The sequence below is a fragment of the Ceratina calcarata genome, unplaced genomic scaffold, assembly GCF_001652005.2.
Source record: "Ceratina calcarata isolate Rehan_Ccalc_2016 unplaced genomic scaffold, ASM165200v1 scaffold72.2, whole genome shotgun sequence".
Classification (NCBI taxonomy): Eukaryota; Metazoa; Arthropoda; class Insecta; order Hymenoptera; family Apidae; genus Ceratina; species Ceratina calcarata.
Window position 1 is genome coordinate 1,787,647 of NW_017178472.1, and position 20,059 is coordinate 1,807,705.

General features: G+C 34.3%; 8 protein-coding genes across 10 annotated transcripts; 4 read left to right on the forward strand and 4 right to left on the reverse strand.

Moving 5' to 3' along the window:
- The first annotated feature begins 90 nt into the window (after positions 1–90).
- Positions 91–4,410, forward strand: LOC108630369 (uncharacterized). The gene is made up of 14 exons (XM_018033644.2): positions 91–313; positions 688–854; positions 970–1,152; positions 1,235–1,448; positions 1,525–1,742; positions 1,817–2,002; positions 2,071–2,221; positions 2,300–2,497; positions 2,843–2,910; positions 2,981–3,166; positions 3,243–3,662; positions 3,726–3,920; positions 3,991–4,129; positions 4,199–4,410. The coding sequence occupies exons 1-14, from the start codon at positions 286–288 to the stop codon at positions 4,324–4,326; spliced, it is 2,481 nt and encodes an 826-aa protein (XP_017889133.1). The 5' UTR covers positions 91–285; the 3' UTR covers positions 4,327–4,410.
- A 77-nt stretch (positions 4,411–4,487) lies between these two features.
- On the reverse strand, positions 4,488–5,046 carry ox (ubiquinol-cytochrome C reductase complex subunit oxen). Its single transcript, XM_026818044.1, has 2 exons — positions 4,891–5,046; positions 4,488–4,652 (listed from the first exon to the last, which is right to left on the reverse strand). Exons 1-2 carry the CDS (start codon positions 5,023–5,025, stop codon positions 4,611–4,613), a joined length of 177 nt encoding a protein of 58 aa, XP_026673845.1. The 5' UTR covers positions 5,026–5,046; the 3' UTR covers positions 4,488–4,610.
- Positions 4,988–11,378, reverse strand: LOC108630389 (group XV phospholipase A2). Of its 2 annotated transcripts, XR_003389840.1 has the most exons (8): positions 10,886–11,370; positions 10,665–10,807; positions 10,351–10,585; positions 10,004–10,231; positions 9,762–9,933; positions 9,562–9,684; positions 5,125–5,223; positions 4,988–5,046 (listed from the first exon to the last, which is right to left on the reverse strand). XR_003389840.1 is itself a non-coding variant. In XM_018033687.2 (7 exons), exons 1-7 carry the CDS (start codon positions 11,022–11,024, stop codon positions 9,283–9,285), a joined length of 1,260 nt encoding a protein of 419 aa, XP_017889176.1. In that variant the 5' UTR covers positions 11,025–11,378; the 3' UTR covers positions 9,123–9,282. The 2 variants fall into 2 exon arrangements, 1 of the variants encoding a protein (XP_017889176.1); XM_018033687.2 differs by lacking the exons at positions 4,988–5,046; positions 5,125–5,223 and adding an exon at positions 9,123–9,502 and having other exon boundaries at positions 10,886–11,378.
- On the forward strand, positions 5,421–8,302 carry LOC108630392 (TBC1 domain family member 20). The gene is made up of 5 exons (XM_018033691.2): positions 5,421–6,257; positions 6,460–6,703; positions 6,827–7,030; positions 7,101–7,320; positions 7,395–8,302. The coding sequence occupies exons 1-5, from the start codon at positions 5,798–5,800 to the stop codon at positions 7,698–7,700; spliced, it is 1,434 nt and encodes a 477-aa protein (XP_017889180.1). The 5' UTR covers positions 5,421–5,797; the 3' UTR covers positions 7,701–8,302.
- A 12-nt stretch (positions 11,379–11,390) lies between the features above and the next one.
- Positions 11,391–13,731, forward strand: IntS14 (integrator complex subunit 14). The gene is made up of 6 exons (XM_018033686.2): positions 11,391–11,980; positions 12,059–12,383; positions 12,447–12,658; positions 12,717–12,971; positions 13,030–13,359; positions 13,423–13,731. Exons 1-6 carry the CDS (start codon positions 11,804–11,806, stop codon positions 13,648–13,650), a joined length of 1,527 nt encoding a protein of 508 aa, XP_017889175.1. The 5' UTR covers positions 11,391–11,803; the 3' UTR covers positions 13,651–13,731.
- On the reverse strand, positions 13,686–15,031 carry LOC108630377 (pyroglutamyl-peptidase 1). Its single transcript, XM_018033664.2, has 2 exons — positions 14,286–15,031; positions 13,686–14,213 (listed from the first exon to the last, which is right to left on the reverse strand). Exons 1-2 carry the CDS (start codon positions 14,502–14,504, stop codon positions 13,818–13,820), a joined length of 615 nt encoding a protein of 204 aa, XP_017889153.1. The 5' UTR covers positions 14,505–15,031; the 3' UTR covers positions 13,686–13,817.
- Positions 15,032–15,040: 9 nt separating this feature from the next.
- On the forward strand, positions 15,041–20,054 carry LOC108630374 (RAB6A-GEF complex partner protein 2). 2 transcript variants are annotated; one of them, XM_018033662.2, is made up of 7 exons: positions 15,041–15,226; positions 18,323–18,415; positions 18,476–18,597; positions 18,673–18,780; positions 18,846–18,995; positions 19,069–19,181; positions 19,253–20,054. In XM_018033662.2, coding segments are annotated over exons 1-7 (1,119 nt in total). In that variant the 5' UTR covers positions 15,041–15,224; the 3' UTR covers positions 19,784–20,054. The 2 variants fall into 2 exon arrangements, with proteins under 2 accessions (XP_017889151.1, XP_017889150.1); XM_018033661.2 differs by lacking the exon at positions 15,041–15,226 and having other exon boundaries at positions 17,616–18,415.
- LOC108630376 (DNA repair protein XRCC4) lies at positions 15,166–17,678 on the reverse strand. The gene is made up of 2 exons (XM_026818042.1): positions 17,535–17,678; positions 15,166–16,195 (listed from the first exon to the last, which is right to left on the reverse strand). The coding sequence occupies exons 1-2, from the start codon at positions 17,661–17,663 to the stop codon at positions 15,443–15,445; spliced, it is 882 nt and encodes a 293-aa protein (XP_026673843.1). The 5' UTR covers positions 17,664–17,678; the 3' UTR covers positions 15,166–15,442.
- Positions 20,055–20,059: the final 5 nt, after the last annotated feature.

Consider the following 20,059-nt stretch of genomic DNA (forward strand, 5'->3'; position numbering starts at 1 on the left):
AATAGTTGTCGCAATGTTCGCGGGATTGGACGTACGTGAGTCAGCATCATACGTGTACTTAATACAATAAATAAGGAAACCGCGTTTGCTGAATGGGTTGAGTCGGCCGCCGGTGGAACCGGTCGGTCGGAGACTCAACCCGTTTGTCCATTCGGCGGCGTCGCTGGATGAGCATAGCGTCTCGCATCGATTCTCTGTGATTAAATCGTTCGAAATCATTCGCGTGAATCGAGCACGAAGTGCTAGCTTTGTCATTTCTTTGTGCCTTCAGCTGATGAAGCTACAATGAATTCATATTTCATTGGAATATTAGGTAAGAGAAATTCGTTTCTTTTTTCGCACGTTCTAGAAATATAATTAAGCTCCGTGATTGTCGAGTAGCGTAAATTTAAAATTAGGAAAAATTAGTTTATTGTAGAAACAGCAAGTATTAATAACTTTGTCCTTTTTATCATAGTAATTCATGCTTGTGTGTCTTCATTTTTACTGACAAAAATAAGTATTAAAATATTACAAGAGAAGCTAAGGGGCTTAATGTCTTTCACAATTTGTACGTACAAACGATGACCGTACGCCTGACCTTGACATTTTCCTAATCGTCGGCTCAAGACTGCATAATTGGCCTTTAGATTACAGCACAGATTATGCTCAAGTTTATAATTATAATCATACTGATTTCCGTTACAGGCTATCTGGTGATTGCGATTTTTGTACTACAGCAAAGCAAATCGCAGAAAACGCAATCCCTGTCGAATGGGACCGCTGATTTTAGCTTTGTTACGCGTAATGATAATGATGATTTTATACCTTATCAAGGCGAACGTTTCAGTATTTTCGATTGGGCATTGTTTAAAGTAACAAACATGATAATTTAATCTCATACTAATTACTTTTATAGATATTACTATAGAAGTGTTCTGTATTAATTTTATGAATGCAATTTTATTTTAACAATTCGTGGTATCGTAGACTGCAAGTAAGAAGTACTCTGGAAATTTACTCATTTCGCCGATATCGTTGAAGTTTGCGTTGCTACTGTTATACGAAGGAGCTGTAGATGAAAGCGCTTACCAGATTGCCGTAGCGATGCAATTACCTGCTACTCGATCAGCAACTCGGGATAGATTTTCCTCTATCTTGCGATCTGTTCAGGTGAACTCTCCATGGAAATGTTAAACATATACGAAAAGGAAGGATTGATTATCTATACAAACAAACATACCATTTTTTACAGGCTTATTCACCGGACTATACTTTGAATACCGGTTCGCGAATTTATATCGATTCAAATATTACATTTAGGGAACAGTACGGAGTAATCGTGAAAAGTTTTTACGATACTGATGTGATTAGCGCGGATTTTTCGAACGCGCAACCACTTGTTCAATCAATGAACGCATGGATCAGCAACGTGACGAATGGCAATATCGATCGGCTCATCGAAGACGGTAGATGCATATTAAAAGGCGAACGTCCAATTGTGTATAATGGGAATCCCCGGCTTATCTTGATTTACGTCTTCAGAGAACAGCGTCAAAAATTCCTTAATGTTAATCTTGAATGGATTGTACTTCAAAGGAGCTTGGCAACGCAAATATTTCAAACCAGAGAACACGCGAATTGGCAAATTCCATACGAAAGACAATAAAACCGTGGATGTACCTTTCATGCATACAGTGGGCCGATTTTATTATTCCGAGTCTCGCGAATTAGATGCTAAAATTCTTCGACTTCCATACGCTGTATGTTTATTGTATATGATTTTAATCTAGTCGCTTTAACCCTCGTTCCTCTATCACACTTTAATTTGTTACAGGGTCACAAGTTTGCTATGTATCTAGTGTTACCATATACGTTGAATGGAATCGACACTCTCACCAATGAAATTAACCCGTTCTTGTTGACGAGACATATATGGCTCATGCAAGATGTACCAGTTGATCTCCGCATTCCAAAATTTAAGTTCGAATCCTCCACACACATGGAACCTATCCTACGTGAGGTACACACTTACTAATCCCACTTTGTGTCTAAAGTTTACTGTTCTTTTTTTATACGTTCCTCGATTAGCTTGGGATTCGAGATATTTTTGACGATACCGCTACGTTAACGGGAATATCTAAATTCCGAAGAGAATCGAAAAAGCTGAAAGTCTCGGATGTTTTACAAAAAACAGGGATTGAAATGAATGAGAATGGAACTACGGCTTACGTGGCCACCGGTATTTTCTTTATAACTGTATCTAAACTATTTTCTAGCAATTATGACTGTACATACATATACTGTTTCTCATTTCTAGAAATTGATATCGGAAATAAAATCGAGGATGAAACATTCCATGTGGATCGCCCGTTTGTATTTTACATCGAAGAAGAAACCACGGGAACGGTTATCTATACAGGCAGAATAATGAATCCTCTTGATACTCTTAGTAGTACTAACGATGAAACGAAAGAACATTCATCGTCCAGTATTGATTCAACCATACCGGATTCAGGTTAATGTTTATAATTGCAACAATAAAACGTAATAATTATAACAAGAATTGCTTCTTAACTAAATATGAATTTAACTTAACAATGGACAATATTAAATTGCTTCTAAACATTGCATATAACAATTATGTAATAAGTAGGTGCTAAAAGTACTTAACAAAACTATCCGCATGTTTGCATGTTTCTTTTATATCATAATTATTACATGTATACAGATTGCATTAATAAATCTTCATTTCGCAGTACTACGTACAGTACGATAGTAATCACTGACAGTAGTTTTCCGCGTTTCCTTTCCACGAAACGCAAACAAAACAATCAGATATTTACATCGTAATCATTTTTAGACTCGATCTTGCAAACCGGATTGAACATTGAAGATCGTAGCAATCTCTTTAACACACATTTCTCACAGGTACAGAAAAATATCGAATGTACGCTAATATTTAAGCTGATGACTACCATTATTTTTGTGCTGCATATAGACTTTGAACAAACAATACCAAAATGAAAATTTAGTACTATCACCTGCAAGTGTGAAAATGGCTTTGACAATGTTAATGGAAGGCGCGAATGGCAATTCGAAATCGGAATTAATTTCAGTATTACGATTACCAGAAGAAGAATCACGGAGAACGGAACTTATACAAAACACTTTAAGATCTTTGAAAGTGCAGTACCAAATACATTACAAGAATACAAACTGTATTAATATAAGCTTGTGTTATATCTTGTAAACAATTCCAGAGAAATGAGAACGGTACAGAAATTGATTTCTCTGCTAGATTATGGGTGCATGAAAATCTGCCCGTGTTGCATACTTATGAAGATACTGTGCGATTGCGTTACAAAAGCGACGTACAGAACGTAAATTTTAAAGATTCAAAAAACACAGCGGCTCTTATTAACAAGTGGATTCGCAACGCAACGCGTAATGCACTTTCTTCACTGATCGATGTTCAACCCGATACGCGTATCCTTTTGACTTCGGTCGTATATTTCAAAGGACATTGGTTGAAATCGTTCGATAAAGCAAAGACGAAGTTAGAATGTTTCTACATACCTAACGGGGAATGCCGGAAAACGTATATGATGAAACACGAATCAGTTTATCGATATGCTTACGTACATTCAATCGACGCGCATGTTTTGGAAATCCCATATTCGGTACGCTATCTTAAATATAATTACCAATGTAAATGAAACGAACTTTGCATGAAGTTTTTGTAGGACGGTAAAACATCGATGTTGGTATTAATGCCGAAACGTAGAGAAAATGACCCGTATCTTCGAATATTATCCGAAGATTTAGTCACAGTTCCGGTGTCAGCGATTCTAGCAAGTTTAAAGAGACGAGACGTTACTGTTCACCTTCCGAAATTTAAGATTGAAAGCAATTTTAACTTGGAGCCAACGCTAAAACGTGTAGGTATAATCAGAGATTTACCCACAAATTCATTTAACATTAGAAACGGTGAAATTAAAATTATTGCAGATGGGTATCGAGAACATTTTTGGGTCTAATGCAAATTTTACTGCGCTGATATCCAACGGGTTAGTACACGTAACAGATGTCTTGCAAAATGTGGAAATAGAAGTAGACGAGGAAGGAACGCTAGCTGCGGCTGATACAGGTATTGCTTTTGTTGAATTTGTAAGTTATATTATTTCTTTTAAATTTTTAATTGTAAAAAATGTTCTAGAAGTTGGATACGAGTTGCTGTCTGCGTGGGGCAACGACATTAAAATGGACAGACCATTTATATTTATTATCGTTGATTCACTTACAAACACGATTTTATTTTCTGGTCGTTTTATCAAACCGCGTTAATGTAAGCTTTATCAGTGGTCATTTAATACTATGTAATGCATACTTTATCTCCCTATTCCATAAAAACAAGTCTTATTACATTTATATAGGCATAATTTTCTTATTCATAAATAAATAAATCAACAATAAATAGTGCAAACACAAAAATGGTTCATATATAATTACATTCAAAAGAAATTTAATTTATTGTTTCTAGTAGATTATTATTTGTACAGTGATAGATATATAACATATCTATAACATATTATATATACGTAAATCTAGTACAACGCAATTAACATTTTTCATTTTTCCTCATACAAATGTTTAATATCTTTCCATTGTTTCTGGAACAAAAATTAAGTTACTCTTATAAGGACGTTTCTTGAAAATGAGAAGATAACTAATTTCTTTATTATGCAATATATTCATTCAGACATCAAGCAAAATATTGAGTTTAAATATAATGATTTTCATAACTTTGCTCTGTGAAACAATATCGAAGCTAATGTTCCGATTAATTTGTCACGTGCAGAATCAATCGTCGTTGATGATTAAGAATAATAATTCATTTTTCATACGTACCCCTCTGTTAACGCTGTCAAATATACTATCTGTAACTACATCGAGTCCTCGTTCGAAGATAAAACTGGTTGCCAAAATGGCCAGAACGAACGTTGAGGATCTTTTGAAAATAATGTTGTATAATGCATTAGCCATTTCCAGTTCTTCCTTAGTACCCTGTAGAAAAATTTGTTAGCATTAAGATACGAACTATTTCCGCTTTCGTTAATCACTACATTGGCGAATTTTGCTTACTTTTTACTCTGATACAATGGTCGAACACGAGTATCTTACATCACATCATATTACCTCGCAGCAAACTTCAAGCGGGACTTCACATTGTTAGAACGACATCTACAATTCGAAAAATAATTGTACCATGTCAAATCGGTAATGTTGAGAGCCTAATAACTGCAGTACATGAATAGCATCGATTCGAAATAAGGAAACTTTTGTACAATATATAAAAATTCAATACGGGCGAATTGTGCGATGTACAACTTCAATTTTGTAACATAACGTAAGTGTATATGGAAGATAGTACTTACTGGGGACAGCACGGGAAGAGGAGAAATCCCGCGATCTGGTAACGCTGGTGCGTAGGATAAAATGAGAAAAACGATGAGCCACGTCGTCGCACTGTTGTCACGTAGTTAGTGTTAGTGTCGTCAGTCGTCGTCGTCGTCACTCGTCACTCGTCTGACAGTCAGTCGTCAGCTTCGTCAGCTGAATTTTAAGAATAAGGAACTTTTACTCCGTATGTGGCTCTGTGCGAGGGACGGTGGGTGGTTGTGATCAATGCGTGTCATTCTTGACAGCTCGCACCAAATCGTCGCAGATTGTCGCCGTTTTGTCAGAAATTCAGGGAGCTGTTTGTAAATTTTTCGTACAATGAAACGTGCCGGGCAATTTTTGGTATGAATTCGATATGTCGAGGAACATGGAAACTGAAGAAGATAAAATGTTTTTGGATTCCGGTGTCCCAGAAACATCCGAGGAAATGTCAATTTCTACAGAAGATCATAACCTGAAAGTTCGACGGAGAAATGTAATTGAAACAGTGAACTCTTCATCGAAAAAAGGAGAAACCTCCGATTCTGACAGTGACGTACCACTGGTGAGAATGTCCGATTCCGTGAAAGCATGGTACGATAACGTTATACCGCGAATACCTGATCTCGCGGACATTAGTTCGTCAGGTAAACAAAACGGAATGTTAAATCGCGATGACAATGATTCTTCATTAGACCCTAATTTTGGCGATGCAGAGGCATTGTCGAACAGAGAGAAAATGAAGATAAACATCATTCGGGGAAGTGTTGTCAATCCGAATCTGACATTAGGAGAACTCAAACTACTGGGTTGCAGCAGCGAGGGTCTAGTTAATGGTATTTTTATCAGTGTTTTCGTTCAATTATTATCAACAAGGAACCTTTACCTCATTGATATTGCTTAATTTGTCTGTAGATTGTGGGATTTGTATCGCACGAACGTACTTGAAGTAGATGGTGAAACGAAATAACAGGTTCCTTATTGAAAATAATTGTATATCTAGTAATTAAATGTTGAAATCATAAAGATGATCTGTAGATGATATACGAAGGGTTCTATGGCCAAAGCTTTTGAGGCTTTCTGAAGAAACTATTTATTCCGTGAATGGACTAGAAACTATACACAATCACATACCAAATGAAATTTATCAACAAATATTAAAGGATGTTGCTCGTAGTGGTAGTCATATTTCTCAGGATGCTACTCAAGAGGAGATAGATAACTTTCATGAACAATTGACACAATTGATGTGTTGGGTTCTTCACAAACATACAACATTAAAGTTAGTATTATGCATACATTTATCATTGTGTACATTTCTCATAGCCGAAAGGCTATCGTTGTAAAATCATCAATTTTAAGCATATCTACACAGGTAGTACAAAGTAAAATAATACGTGATTAGTTATTACCAGGGATATAATGATGTAGCTGCAACCATTTTGCTTGTCATGGGCTTAGAAAAAAGTTTACGTGTGCTTGAGACGATTTCTTTAGAATTTCTCGAAAGATTCATGGAGAAGACAATGGAAAAAGTAAATCAAGAACTGTTTTATATATTTGCCCTCCTAGAAAGAGTGCACCCTACCTTGTTAGAACATTTGGAAAAGTTAGTATGAGAAAAACATTTTAATATATTTCTCACGATAGACATTATTAAATCGGATTTATATTTTTAGTGTAGAATTATTTCCGCATTTTGCATTGGCAGAATACACAACCTGGTATGCGCACAAGTATGCGGAAAATAGAAAACTGTTACACAGATTGTTTGATTATTTTCTTGGTAGCCCTCCCTTGATGCCTCTTTACTTAAGTACTGTAATTGTAGCCCACAGAGCAACAGAAATTTTTAATACGACACCGGATATGGGCCATACGCATAAAGTTTTGTGTACTGTGAGTAACATTCTATTGTGGTGTAAATTTATGTGTATTGATTTCAGTAGATTTCATATAGATTTTGCTCATAGTTACCGGACGATTTGCCTTTTGAGACGCTTTTAAATGAAGCAAAGATGCTATACCGTGAATATCCTCCGGAATCTATCGTTAACGATGTTAAAGAATACGATCGAAAACGAAAACGCAAAGAGCAAGAATGGAAGGCACAGGCGGATGCATCTCGACAAGAGAGAGAAAGACAACGTCGACTTAAAATCGTGCAATCTACACCAAGAATACCGTATCGCATTAGAAGGTACAAGACTATAACGGTAGTGACAATTTTGGCGATAGGTTTATACGCATTCTTAAGATCCTCGTCTGGTTTCAACTGACATTAGGTCAATTTAATCTATTTGGACAATAGATTGATTGCCGCATCTTTCGATCACCTTTCCTTCCACTTTATATTCATACGCATATTAGCTTGATAAATAAGAAGGCGAATTGCTCGGCACACGAACATAACGAAACGATTTATCGAGTACTGTAAAAAGAAGTATAATATCAAGGATCAACAACTTTTATTAAACGGCGATTGAAGAATTTGTTCTTAAATACAATGAGCATTTTTCGTAAGAGTATTTTGAGCATTCCTGCGCTGCCTTTCTGTTGTGTTCTTTAAACTCGACATTTAAATGTCAGAAAAGAAACCAAAGCTTAAGGGACAGTGTAAGTGGTGAAAGCGCCAAAGCATATACACGCGTTTGTGAAAAATATATATATCCGCAATATGTATATTTTGAAATATTAAACAAGTTTTTTAAACGTGAAATATATATGTATGTATATATGTATTTGTTGCTTAGATTGTCATTGTGTCCTTATAATCTGTGATGCAATCATATGCATATTTATTGAAATTCGCCAGCGAAATTCAAATTACCGTAGTGGTAAGACAGTGATTATTAATAAAAGAACATACTTTTGATTTTCATTTATTCCTGTTCATGTACCTCTGATTTATATTAACTTGTTTCCTGCTGTTTTTTTATTGGGATTTTATTACGATAAATATACATTATTATAAACCAATTAATATCTTTAAATATTCTGTAAACATTTACTTTCAAATGAATGAAATTATGTTACAAATAAAGATGGAACAATCTATATTTAATAAATTTGTACCTGAAATTTTGTAGTAGAAAAAATATGTTGGCGAACTTTTAATATATTATATAAATCCCAATGTAGAAGAAAAAATTGTTTCCTTGTTTCATAAAAAAGTCCATTCATACACTAATAAATAAAATATATACATATAAAAATGGCAAAAAATATATCGCCATCCGAATTATGTATGTACATAAGTAAAAAATGTATTGTTTCTTGCGTTTACGTACCGGAAAACCGCTCATCATTTTCTTAGTACTTAAGAATGTTAATAATTGTACATATGTATATCTACACATACATTCTATAGAACAGTATTTCAACTATTATTTCTAATCGCAAAATGTCATTGTCATATTCTTGTTATGTGTTATATCATGTTGTAAAGTATTATTATGTGAGTCATACTTTTCATTTTAATTACACTTTTGAGAAATATATGTATGAAGATGTCATTGCCTACATCAGAGGTGGGGAACCTTTTTACCACTAGAAGCAACATTTAAGTTACCTAATTACGTATTCAAATAGCACTTCAATTGAAAATGATATTAGTGAAAGTATTTTTAAATAAATTAATTACATACAGAAATACAAAAGGAAAATAATAATATTAAGTTACAAATAACTAACATAGCAATGATACGGAAAATAATTTTAAAATCTGATGGAAAATTTAAGTTAGTGGGATATTTGCAATCGTTTCTTATTTGAAAGTAATTATATATATTAAAATATGAATAAAATTTGAAAACGTACAAGGAGGACGTACGTTCCCCACCTCTGGCCTAGATGATAACATCATACTTTTAGAACTGTTTGAATATAATTTAAGACACTATTATTCTTAAGGATATCCATATGATTCAGACCAGGGAAGACTTGAGAATAAACTTTCTGTTTTTGTTTACCCTGCCAATATTTACAAGCCTCTAAACTTCTTAAATTTACAGTACCGTCACCATCACCAGGAATTAATTGAGGTATCCCTTCTATCGACGTACCAGGCTTATAATATAATCTGGGAAATGAGTCACATATGTAGCTCAGTACTTGACTGATAAAATCATATTGACATACCTTTGTACTGTGTCTATACCAGCTCCATACAAACAGTGTACCTCGACTCCAGGAGCAGTAAAGTCTAATTGATATTTTTCGTTGTCCTTTCTAAATTCCCAGCCATTTGGGACATTTATATCTCTGTAAATAAAACGTTAGTAAAACGTTATTGTGAATAATCAGATGATACATTGATTACAGTACAAATTGTATCGTACATTAGATAATCTCGTAGCGTAGACAATGTATAATTTTTTTCTGCTGTTTGCACCAATACTTCGGTATCCTTCCAAAATAATTTCGATGGTAATAACCATCCTAAGCTGGGACTAGTTATTTGCTCATCTTTCAGAGTACTTTGGCGTAAGAGATATGCACCTAAATCATCTCCTTCAATTGTGAAATAATTACATGTATCTATGCTTACAACCAATATGTTTGTATCAAACATATTACGTACCGATCGCGAAAACTTTAAGAGCTTTAACGCTACCACCCCAAACGCCTGCGAGTGTGATCAGGCAATTTATGTATTTGTCTTTCCACGTCGGCGACTGACGTTGTAAGAATATAAGCGTCATTGGTCCACCCATACTGTGCGCTAATAATGTCACTGGTGTTTGTTTATTCATGTTGTAAGTTTCTTCAACTAAATCTTTTAATTTTTTAAATAATTCTTCATTTTCGTCTGAAAATAACCGATGATTTGAAATCTGACTTTGACATTAATCTAAACTAATTATTTGTTTCAATGAACTACGAACAATCTTCTACATAATTATGAACACTAACAATAAATATACATACTGGGTCCTTTTCTAAAATCATAAGGTGCACCACGTAAAGAATTATTCCTAACATATCCAATTTGATCTACCAACATGTTAGCAATATCTTTGAAGTAGCTTCCAGGAGAAGCTTTACTTGGATCTAAATATTCGACAACAAGAGGATCACCCCAACCTGGTATACGTATATCAACACCATCTTGATTTTTGGTCGTTCTTGTAACATTGTCATAATTTAATTTCATATTATCAATCTGGAACAAATCACTATTATTATCATGATGCACTCATAATGTATTATCATAAAAAAACGAATAATAATATATTAATTACCCAACAATCTATTACAACTGGCACCAGTAATTCCAAATTTAACCAGATATTAAAGTATTCAGTCGAAATCTTTTCACATAAATAGTGTACCACTGATGTTTTGTTGAGTTTTGCTTCAACTTGGCTGCCGCCATCGCCTGGAACTTTTGGTACAATATTATGTTAATTCTAGTGTCACAGACAATATCCTACGAAATCGTTTGAAGAATAAAGAACTTTACTAAGTATAACGGGAGATAATTGCTTGTTTTTAAAATGCCACGAATTCACATTCAAAATAGAATGCAATGAAATTGATAAGATAATGAAACCCAAGCGCATTGTATCAGGTCCTTTTGTTGGTCGGACTTTCAATTTCATTAAAATCCGTATACTCCAATTTATAGTTTATAATTAACTTCACAATTTGGAGATCTCGCGAAGAAAATACTCAGCACGACGACTAAAAAACTCCTAAGCGTTATATTCATGTTATATCAAGTGTTATTTGTCCCACTACGCTTTGCGCAAACAGATCAGCTGATGACGCACACATTTGAAAATGATGGACTGATGGGAGAAATGCTTGTACTGCTTATAGATACAACATACATACATATATGTATGCGTACACAGATGTGTACTTCGCTTACGAATTTATCGAATTTCTGATAATGCGCTTAATTTACGCATTACCGACTTTCTTATTTTAATCATGTTTAATTTGTAAGAAATTGCATTAGGTACCCAAACATAGTTGTAATCACGTATAACCACATAGTCACACAAATGTATGCGTTTGTTTTTCATGAATAGCCCAACGAAACATTCCGATTCAATCGTATAAAATGATCATTTGATTGTAAATATTTGTTACAAATTAACGCAGTTTCTTCGCGTATAGTATTCATTAATAAAAATAAAAATCATATGCATATTGCCACAGCTGAGAACAAAATAGCAACACCGCGGGAATCTAGGTTTCGTGTAGTGCAACCGGTGCAACCAACCATAGCCGACTCTAATATATAGACGTAGCATTGCTAGGTTATGAAAGTAAACAAAGTGGTACTGAATCTCAAATTTTTAGGTAGCATATGAAATTATTGCTTTTGGAGAAAGATCGTATCCATGTAGATAGAGAAGATTTATAAAAAAGAATGCCAACAGTTATAGCATTAGACGTGTCTCTGTCAATGAGACGTCCAGTATCGGGTAGTTTGATCGGAGAAAATAACCAAAATGAACAATTAACGAGGCATCATTTAGCTGTACACGGAATAAATGCGTTGTTACATTATTTACAAGCAAATTCGAAGTTGGAATTTGTAGCCCTAGTAATAACTTTTATGACAGCAATAAGTATTATATTATTTGTTAGTTTTCATTGACAAACTATTGTATTTTTGATTTAGGTTGTGTTTTCATCATTGTATGAAGTTATCTGTCCATTTACTCGTGATTATGACACCATACGTTCAAAATTGCAAAACATTGAGGAATGTGATAAGACTTGTATTGAAACTGCTTTGCATGGTGTAAACAATGTTATTATGGCAGAATGGGGTAATACTACAGCTTGTCAAGTAGTATTAATTACCGATGGTAATCCTGGAGTAGGACCGATGTCTTTGGGTGAATCCTTGAATTCACTGAATGTAACGAGAGATGTAAATCCATTTCCATTACCTTTTCCTTATCCAGGAAAATTAAGCGTGGTTTGCATTGCATCACAACAAGGTATGTTAAAACATAGCAACTTAATTATCTTTCTGAAACTGACTATTTTTAATGTTTTATTAGATGCTGGCTTGCATGTTGGGTTACCACTGTACCAAAGATTGGTCGAGCTTGCTGGGGGTGATAGTGTGGTATTAGTTCCTGAAACACCACTTTCAAAACATTCAGTCACAGCTTGTTTCCAAAAATTAGCAGAAACTAACTATGTATCTTTCCATGGGTACTTGAAGTGCGGACACTTAGGTTCCCGTATTCTTCTCTCACCAGCTCCAATGGTAAATAATTTTAAAAGAGATAAATTGCTTCAAGCTTGAGATGAAAATCTTATTTTAGCCCTATACCAAGAAAGCAGATTTTGAATTAGTGTCTGGCTTGATGATATCAAAAACTATAGAAATTTGTGGATTTATATCGGTAGCGGATGTCGGTAGTCCTAGCGCTATATCTAGGCATTTAGTATTGCCATTAGCTACAGAAAAGACTTCAAGTATGCAAGGGATATCTTTGGAAGAAGATTCGGATACGGATGAGAATGGTGATGAGGGGAAAATACCATCCTTCTGCGTACTGTTACATGGAGCTTTGAAGGTAACATCTCAACAAGTTTATATTTTTAAGTGCCCACAAATGAAAGAATTTCTTGCAGGTTGAAAATATGGTAGCACTTTGCTTACTGAATAATGAGTGGTACGGTTTTATATACTCATGGGCAGATACAAAAAAGAAATCGAACTTAATGTTAACAGTATTGGAACCGGGTCTAGATGTTGTGCCCTGGTTGGGTAATTTCAGTAATTTGGGTCCAATCGATACAGCTAAAGATGCCGTCCTCAGTTTTCCAGTTAGGTCAAATGAGAAAAGAAGTTATACTCAGTATGCACCTTCTTGGATTCGTCAAGTTGGTTTACAATCTGATATTCAGAAGATCTTAAGACACGCAAGGAAATTACCAGAAAAAACGCAAAACTTTTATAAGGTAAAGTTACAACACACTAAAGTCGCATACTTTTTTTCGTAACATTCTTTTATTTCCTAACAGGAAGTAAACAGATTGCGTAAATCTGCTGCTTCAATGGGATTTGTGGAGCTCTTAGAAGGATTGGCGTGCATTTTGGAACGAGAATGTACATTATTACCTTCAAATGTAAACCCTGATTGTGCGATTCAAATGGGTCATGTGGCTTTAATGATAAGGAAACCAGAATTTTTAGAACTTAGATACAATATACCACCAGCACGTACCAGATTTCAGCATGGAGGATCATAGACAAGTCAGCAATAAATTTATAATGTACATATGTCTATAAAAAATAATTTTTATATCGTATAATACACTTTTGAAATGTTACAACATTTTATTAATAATTTTGATAATATACATTATATTATATACATTATACATAATTTATATATGTATTACTATGTAATATTATCCTATATTTCATTATTTTTTACATCATTAATCAAGAAACATAATATGTAATATAATCCTTTAGCAGTTTGTAGACTAGAATAGTGATGAAAATCAGGTACATGGACAAATAGCGTTCTTTTCGGTGAAATCTGTAAGGACTTAAAAAATATATATTCGCACAGATATTTTCCTGCGTTGCGTGAAATGCAAGCATTGCATGTTATCTGTTCTGAATTATCGTTGATCATATTGCATATCTTTTTTACATCGATTTTAGTTTCAAAAATTTCAGGTTCAACGGTGCTTTCTTTTGGGCACTTGCCATATATGTCTGATCTCACGTAACCAGTGCTGTGAGCCAAACACTCTATAGTTAAACATTTTGCATTCGAACTCACACCTACGTGCAAGACTACCTAGTAGAAAAAGTGTGTGATTGTTTATGTGTGAAAGATTAGAGGAGCCTTTCTACAAATAAAGATCTTTACCATAGGCTTGTGTTCTTCCCAAAGTTTCGGTATACACGCGTTCACGTCCTCGTACGAAACTGGAATTGCTTTTGCGATCACGTGCACGTCTATCAATTCTTTCGAATTAGCGCATAATTTATTTAATTCTCTGACAGCTTCCCAGCTGGCGTTAACAATGTGATTGTCGAACGGACCGAACCCCGTCACCAAGACTACGTGTTTTTTATTAATTTCCATTTTAAATGCGATATCTTCACTTTTTCAAATGTCCGAACACTACTTCGTCACTTAACACATTAATCACATTTCGTTCTATCTAATGTTACATTCTTCTTTATCTCGATAAGTGTGACACTTGCAGGTGAAGATTTATTATCGATAAGGAAAAAAATTTTTCATTGTTTGTTCGACGATAATTCAATCATTCTACCATTCGCTTATTTAATTCTTTCTTTTCGAATCAAATCAACCATGCAGAATAATTCGTACGTAGTAATTTGCATTCACTTGTTGAAATAATCACACTACTCCACTCTACTCTACTTCACTCAACTTCAATACATGTGGTCCTTCGGACCAGTGTTAACCAGTGTTGGGCACCAGTGGTGGGCACATCGTAGGATTTTGGGGCGTGCGCGAGTGTTAGGCACATCGTGGGATTTTCAAATATCATGCAGTCAGATAACGTACTATGTTTTATTTTCGAGATTAGTTTTAATTCCAAGCTTGTCTTCGCACTCGAGATCTAATGGAACTTTTAAATTGAAAAAGTAAGCATGTACGTCACTCGGCTACAATCCCACGATGTGCCCAACAGTGGTCTGGTCTGATGTCTGACCCTGACCTGATCTGAGACCTGATGCAATAAGAGTTGCCAAGATGGCTAGCACGCGACATGTACACGACCTTTTGTAATTTTATTAAAATCTACGAATACAAGAGAGTTGTTGAACATTTATGTATGTACAATACACTTTTGTAATAATCATTTATATTACACAATTTCATTGATATCGATTATTAAATAAATTAGACAAAATTATGTTACCTGTCACACAGATAAACATAATCACCAATAAGAATTTTCACTGGAATAAATAAATCGCTTCCATATTTTTCATTGCACAAAATTATCTTTTTAAAATTAAGTATAAAAAGACAACAAATATAAATGATTAAGAAAATAAATCTTCCTCAGGTACTTCTTCGAAAAAGTTTAAACTGCTTGTTGATTTTCTGTGTTCAGAGCTACAACTCTGTTCTTCGTAATTAATTAATTTTGTCGTCGTTGTACCTTCTTTACTTGTAGAAGGTTTAGGATTTATCTCATAGGAGATAATCTTCTTTTTACTTTCTTGTGTATCTTTAACATTCTTATTTGTTGATTTTCTCTTAGTGGCTATGGTACATCGCGTGGATTTTTTTTCCACAATGTCTTTTTCTTCTTCTGACTCGCCTTCATCTGTAGATGCATTATAAACTGATTCCTCATTCGTGCTTCCTACTTTCCTTTCTAATTCCCTGAGCTTCTTTTTCTTTGAATTTAAGACGAGTACAAACTTCTTATAAAGATCTCTTTCCATAGCAGTTTTCATTTTAATCATTTGATTCACTTTTGAACTTAATTCTTTGTTTGTATCTATTAAAATTTTATTTTCTTCTCCCATTGTGTTCATCTTATCTTGCATAGGTTGGTATATTTTTAATAACTGTTGGAAGCTTTGATATATAAAGCGAGTATCCGATGGAGAACTTAATTTGATTTTCCCGAGAGTCCACAATTTGTTCCTCCATTGAAAAGTTTCTTCTGTGACAAGGAAATTTATTGTTTTATCCTTGCCACAAAATATTCTTTTCGTCTCTTCGAAATACTCGTCAGATGATTTAGACAATTCGCGAGAAAAATCATTCACATCATCGGTACTCATCTGTAATGTACAAATGGCATTTACTAAACGGTAACTTCAAGTCTATAAAAAGGACTTTATTATCCATTTATTGGGCAGGAAGAGTTCAACTACGGTACTCAAAGTAGGTACTCGGATTAGATATTCACGTGATATAATGCTCAAGGAACCGAAGAGGAAAATATTAAGAATAAAAGCAAGACAGAAATAGTAGCAGAGAAAAAATTAAAAATTTATTATCTGTTGTTGCCTAAATATTCAGAGAAACATTGAAGAACAGCGAATTTTAATAGCACAAAAAGTTTTGGACGTTATACTGGTTAAGCCATTTCTCTATTGCCAATGTGTACATACAATGTTTATTTACAATTTGTCATGTTATCTGAGCTTTTCAAATGTGCGTTAGTCTTTTCCTGTTTCTGTAAATGATATCTGAAGCTATACAAGTTTTAAAAAACGACAATTAGTAATATTTCATTTGGAAAAGAAAGAATCGATCCGTGAAATAGTGTGTTCATTATACTATTTATATCAGGATAACGTTCTTAAGCACAAACCAGGAATTATTCAAGAATTTTTACTATATAATTGCCCGTGTGTTGCAACCACCTCTATAGTCCCCTTCTCACAGACAAACAGGTGAAGAACAGACAAAAATGAATTTTGATGCCCAATTACAAATACAGGATGTAAAGATAGAAAAATTACAGTACAACCTAAGATACAAATATATTAGGACAATAGGAACCCTGGAGTATCTGAATAAAGAAGGAAAGGAAGATAGCAATTAATAGCACAAGTTAAGTGTGACATTACAGAAAGGTGGAACAGATATTAGGAAAAACAGGAGAAAACGAGCTGTGACCTGTCTGATGATAAATGTGCTATATTGAAATATTTAGTAACAAACTTCTGGAAAATGGAAAGACTGTTTCCTGTACAAGACAGGGACTGGAAATATGGGACAGATAGGGATAGCAAAAGCTTAAGATAGCTTAAGACGATCATAAAAATAAGCAACGATTTTGAATACCGGTCATAGTAAGTGGAAGGATAGATGAAAAGATAGAAAATTGGTTTAAAAACCTATGACAGGAAAGGAAGTAAGCAGATCTGATGTGAAATACACAGATATTGTACATAGTATATAAAGGATGTTAGAGCTAAGTGTATAGTAATTAAACAAAATAAAAATAAGAGAGAGAAAGAGTATATGCTTGTGTGAAAGAAAAAGATGAGGGAATTAGAATAGTAAATATAAATCAAGTCTACATTTCTTGGGTTCAAGGTTGAAATAAAGTCTTATTATTTTTATTATTATTCATTTACTGAAGTTAATAAACGCGATTTCCATACTAACCTCACCAATCAATGGTTTTCCTGCCGTTTCCATCAATATTATTTTAAAATACGAATCATACCACTCTGCGTACAGCATATATTTGTCATCGTTCTGATTAAAAATTTCGCAGCCAGTGATTCTCGACATTATAATATAACATTCAACTTTTAACGTGATTATACAGAATAACTAAACAAACGTAAAATTGTGATTTTTTATGCATGTACAAATATTATACTTCATTTGTGAATAAATTATGCTCATATTATCATGTTCGTATTCACAAATATGCTCACATTTTCAAGAAATCACTCGTTAATTTATTTCACGCATAAGTACTATGTATGAAACGAAATTGAAGCATTTAAGATGTACTGGAAAGATAAAATCTCATAAGATCCTAATAGTAATAAATAAAATTGCCAGCAATGAAAACTAGATCAACAAGATTTAAACAAAAATATCATGTTTGCAAGGGAATAAATAATATTTAAGTTGAAATTGACGCATTGTGTATCAATATCGATGAAGTGTTAATTGCACGAAAGCTACATCTTGACATTTACACATTCTCGTACGAATTTCAAGTTCAACATCGATTTAAAGTATCTATTAAAAATCAACGAAAATCACACATTTTTATCGTATCAAATGCATAAAAATAGTAATTGAAATCCCTCATGAAAATTCTGTTCATGAAATGACACGGAAGGTTAATGTACTGCGGTGTAAATATAATACATCTAATAAGATTAAAAGTCATAATTAATAAACATCATGATTGAAATAACGGCGAAATTAATTAGGGGGCCAGTATATTTTTCTGGGGAAGTTATCGAGTGTTTGGTTACGTTTAGCAATCCTCCGAATCCCATACATCAAATTTCTCAAAGTCACAGGTGAAGTATATTATCTTAATTTATTTCTATCAAAAATCGAAGCGTAATTATTCATTTCAGTGATATTTTCGAGAGCCTTGCGTGGGCCAGTGCTCAGGTGCATTGTCAATGCTCCACGAACAGTAAACTTGTCCTCTCAGAAAAGATAAACACGACAGCTCGATTGGGAGCTATCAACGCGAGTGAGTTAATCAAGTTTTCGTCCTTGCTATTTTTATGATTACTTATAGGTTTTATAATAAGTAATAATCTTGCAGATACAACGTTTGCTCCATGGCAGCAGGATAATGGGCATGTTGTTTTAAATACAAAGCCAAAGATATTGTTTTGTGATTTAAGATTATCCCCTGGTGAAAGTAAAACATGTGAGTTTTTAATTTCGATATGTCACGCTTTTGACATGAAAATATTGTACATATAAATTTTATAGATATCTATCGAGAGACAATTCCAAGTGATGCACCCCCGTCTTATAGAGGACATGCAATAAAATATTCTTACAAAATTACTGTTGGAACGCAAAGAGTGAACACAGCTATAAAATTACTGAGAGTTCCATTCAGAGTACTTTCATTAAGCGGTAATTCATTCTTTAATCTCGTTTATTAAAACAACGTTTAATCATTTTGAACATATCAAATAACTTTCAACAGAATTGCCTGAAGTAACAGCTTGCAATGACAGCGTGGATTTAAGTCCGAATAATCCCTTCATGGAAACGCAACACAGAGAAACTCCCTTGGACGTTGCACTGCAGACTCTTCAGGTTTGTTAAATTTATTACTGAAAATCAATAGGTTTGTTGGTCAAGCCTTAAGATTTCACTGTTCCATGTAGAATTTAACAGCCAGACGTAGCCCGAACTTTTATAACATCACGAACGGACGTGGACGCGTAGTAAGATTCTGTCTATTCAAAAATTCTTACAAACTCGGGGAGGACATAGTCGGGACATTCGATTTCTCAAACGCTACTGTCTCCTGCGCTCAAGTCTCGGTCGCATTGCAGTCCGAGGAACACGTCTCCGAAGATTACAGGCGAGGAAAAGCAACGACGCCGACGTTAGTCAGTTACAACAAACATCATGAAATGTGCATGGGCTTGAAATACTCTCATCTGGTATTGCCTATACCGCTGCACGTAACTCCTGACTTTACTACCGATTTAATGACGCTCAAGTGGAGATTACATTTCGAATTCGTCACTACTGCTAAATTGTTAGAGATGCCCAATGAAACCGCGGTGAACTGGCAAGGGCCAATGACTTTAGACGTTGAGACGATGATTTGGGATTTGCCTGTTCATATTCATCCGACAACTACGCCGCCTAATACTGCGCAGCAAACGAAATACAGCATAGTGATATAGCAAATCGAGAAATATATTGAAGATTTCATTACCTCTCGCTGATGGGCTACTCTACGTGCTTCCTTAAAGGTGATCTAGTGATCAAATGGGAGACTTGAAGCGAAGCGACTGACAGACGACATTTTATCCAAGCCAAGACATGTTTTCTCTACGGGCTCAACAAAAATACATTGAATACTCAATCTATTTTCTTATGTTTATGGGGGTAATACCACTCTTACCCCTTAAATGTGTAAGAAAAGAAAATGTATAAATGATTGTATATATGTAATGTAT

Coding starts and splice junctions, on each gene's coding strand:
- LOC108630369 (XM_018033644.2), top strand. CDS start 286: ATGAATTCATATTTCATTGGAATATTAG. Junction 1,449..1,524: donor CGATCGGCTCATCGAAGACG/GTAGATGCATAT, acceptor TTACGTCTTCAG/AGAACAGCGTCAAAAATTCC. Junction 2,003..2,070: donor TGGAACCTATCCTACGTGAG/GTACACACTTAC, acceptor TTCCTCGATTAG/CTTGGGATTCGAGATATTTT.
- ox (XM_026818044.1), bottom strand. CDS start 5,025: ATGGCTAATGCATTATACAACATTATTTTCAAAAGATCCTCAACGTTC. Junction 4,653..4,890: donor TTGACAGCGTTAACAGAGGG/GTACGTATGAAA, acceptor TTTTTGTTCCAG/AAACAATGGAAAGATATTAA.
- LOC108630392 (XM_018033691.2), top strand. CDS start 5,798: ATGTCGAGGAACATGGAAACTGAAGAAGATAAAATGTTTTTGGATTCC. Junction 6,258..6,459: donor CAGCGAGGGTCTAGTTAATG/GTATTTTTATCA, acceptor GATGATCTGTAG/ATGATATACGAAGGGTTCTA. Junction 7,031..7,100: donor TTGTTAGAACATTTGGAAAA/GTTAGTATGAGA, acceptor TTATATTTTTAG/TGTAGAATTATTTCCGCATT.
- LOC108630389 (XM_018033687.2), bottom strand. CDS start 11,024: ATGAAATTGAAAGTCCGACCAACAAAAGGACCTGATACAATGCGCTTG. Junction 10,808..10,885: donor ATTATCTCCCGTTATACTTA/GTAAAGTTCTTT, acceptor TTGTACCAAAAG/TTCCAGGCGATGGCGGCAGC. Junction 9,934..10,003: donor TCTTAAAGTTTTCGCGATCG/GTACGTAATATG, acceptor TCACAATTGAAG/GAGATGATTTAGGTGCATAT.
- IntS14 (XM_018033686.2), top strand. CDS start 11,804: ATGCCAACAGTTATAGCATTAGACGTGTCTCTGTCAATGAGACGTCCA. Junction 12,659..12,716: donor TTCTCTCACCAGCTCCAATG/GTAAATAATTTT, acceptor ATCTTATTTTAG/CCCTATACCAAGAAAGCAGA. Junction 13,360..13,422: donor AAACGCAAAACTTTTATAAG/GTAAAGTTACAA, acceptor ATTTCCTAACAG/GAAGTAAACAGATTGCGTAA.
- LOC108630377 (XM_018033664.2), bottom strand. CDS start 14,504: ATGGAAATTAATAAAAAACACGTAGTCTTGGTGACGGGGTTCGGTCCG. Junction 14,214..14,285: donor GGGAAGAACACAAGCCTATG/GTAAAGATCTTT, acceptor TTTTTCTACTAG/GTAGTCTTGCACGTAGGTGT.
- LOC108630376 (XM_026818042.1), bottom strand. CDS start 17,663: ATGTCGAGAATCACTGGCTGCGAAATTTTTAATCAGAACGATGACAAA. Junction 16,196..17,534: donor GAAAACCATTGATTGGTGAG/GTTAGTATGGAA, acceptor TGTACATTACAG/ATGAGTACCGATGATGTGAA.
- LOC108630374 (XM_018033661.2), top strand. CDS start 18,294: ATGATTGAAATAACGGCGAAATTAATTAGGGGGCCAGTATATTTTTCT. Junction 18,416..18,475: donor CAAATTTCTCAAAGTCACAG/GTGAAGTATATT, acceptor TATTCATTTCAG/TGATATTTTCGAGAGCCTTG. Junction 18,598..18,672: donor ATTGGGAGCTATCAACGCGA/GTGAGTTAATCA, acceptor ATAATCTTGCAG/ATACAACGTTTGCTCCATGG.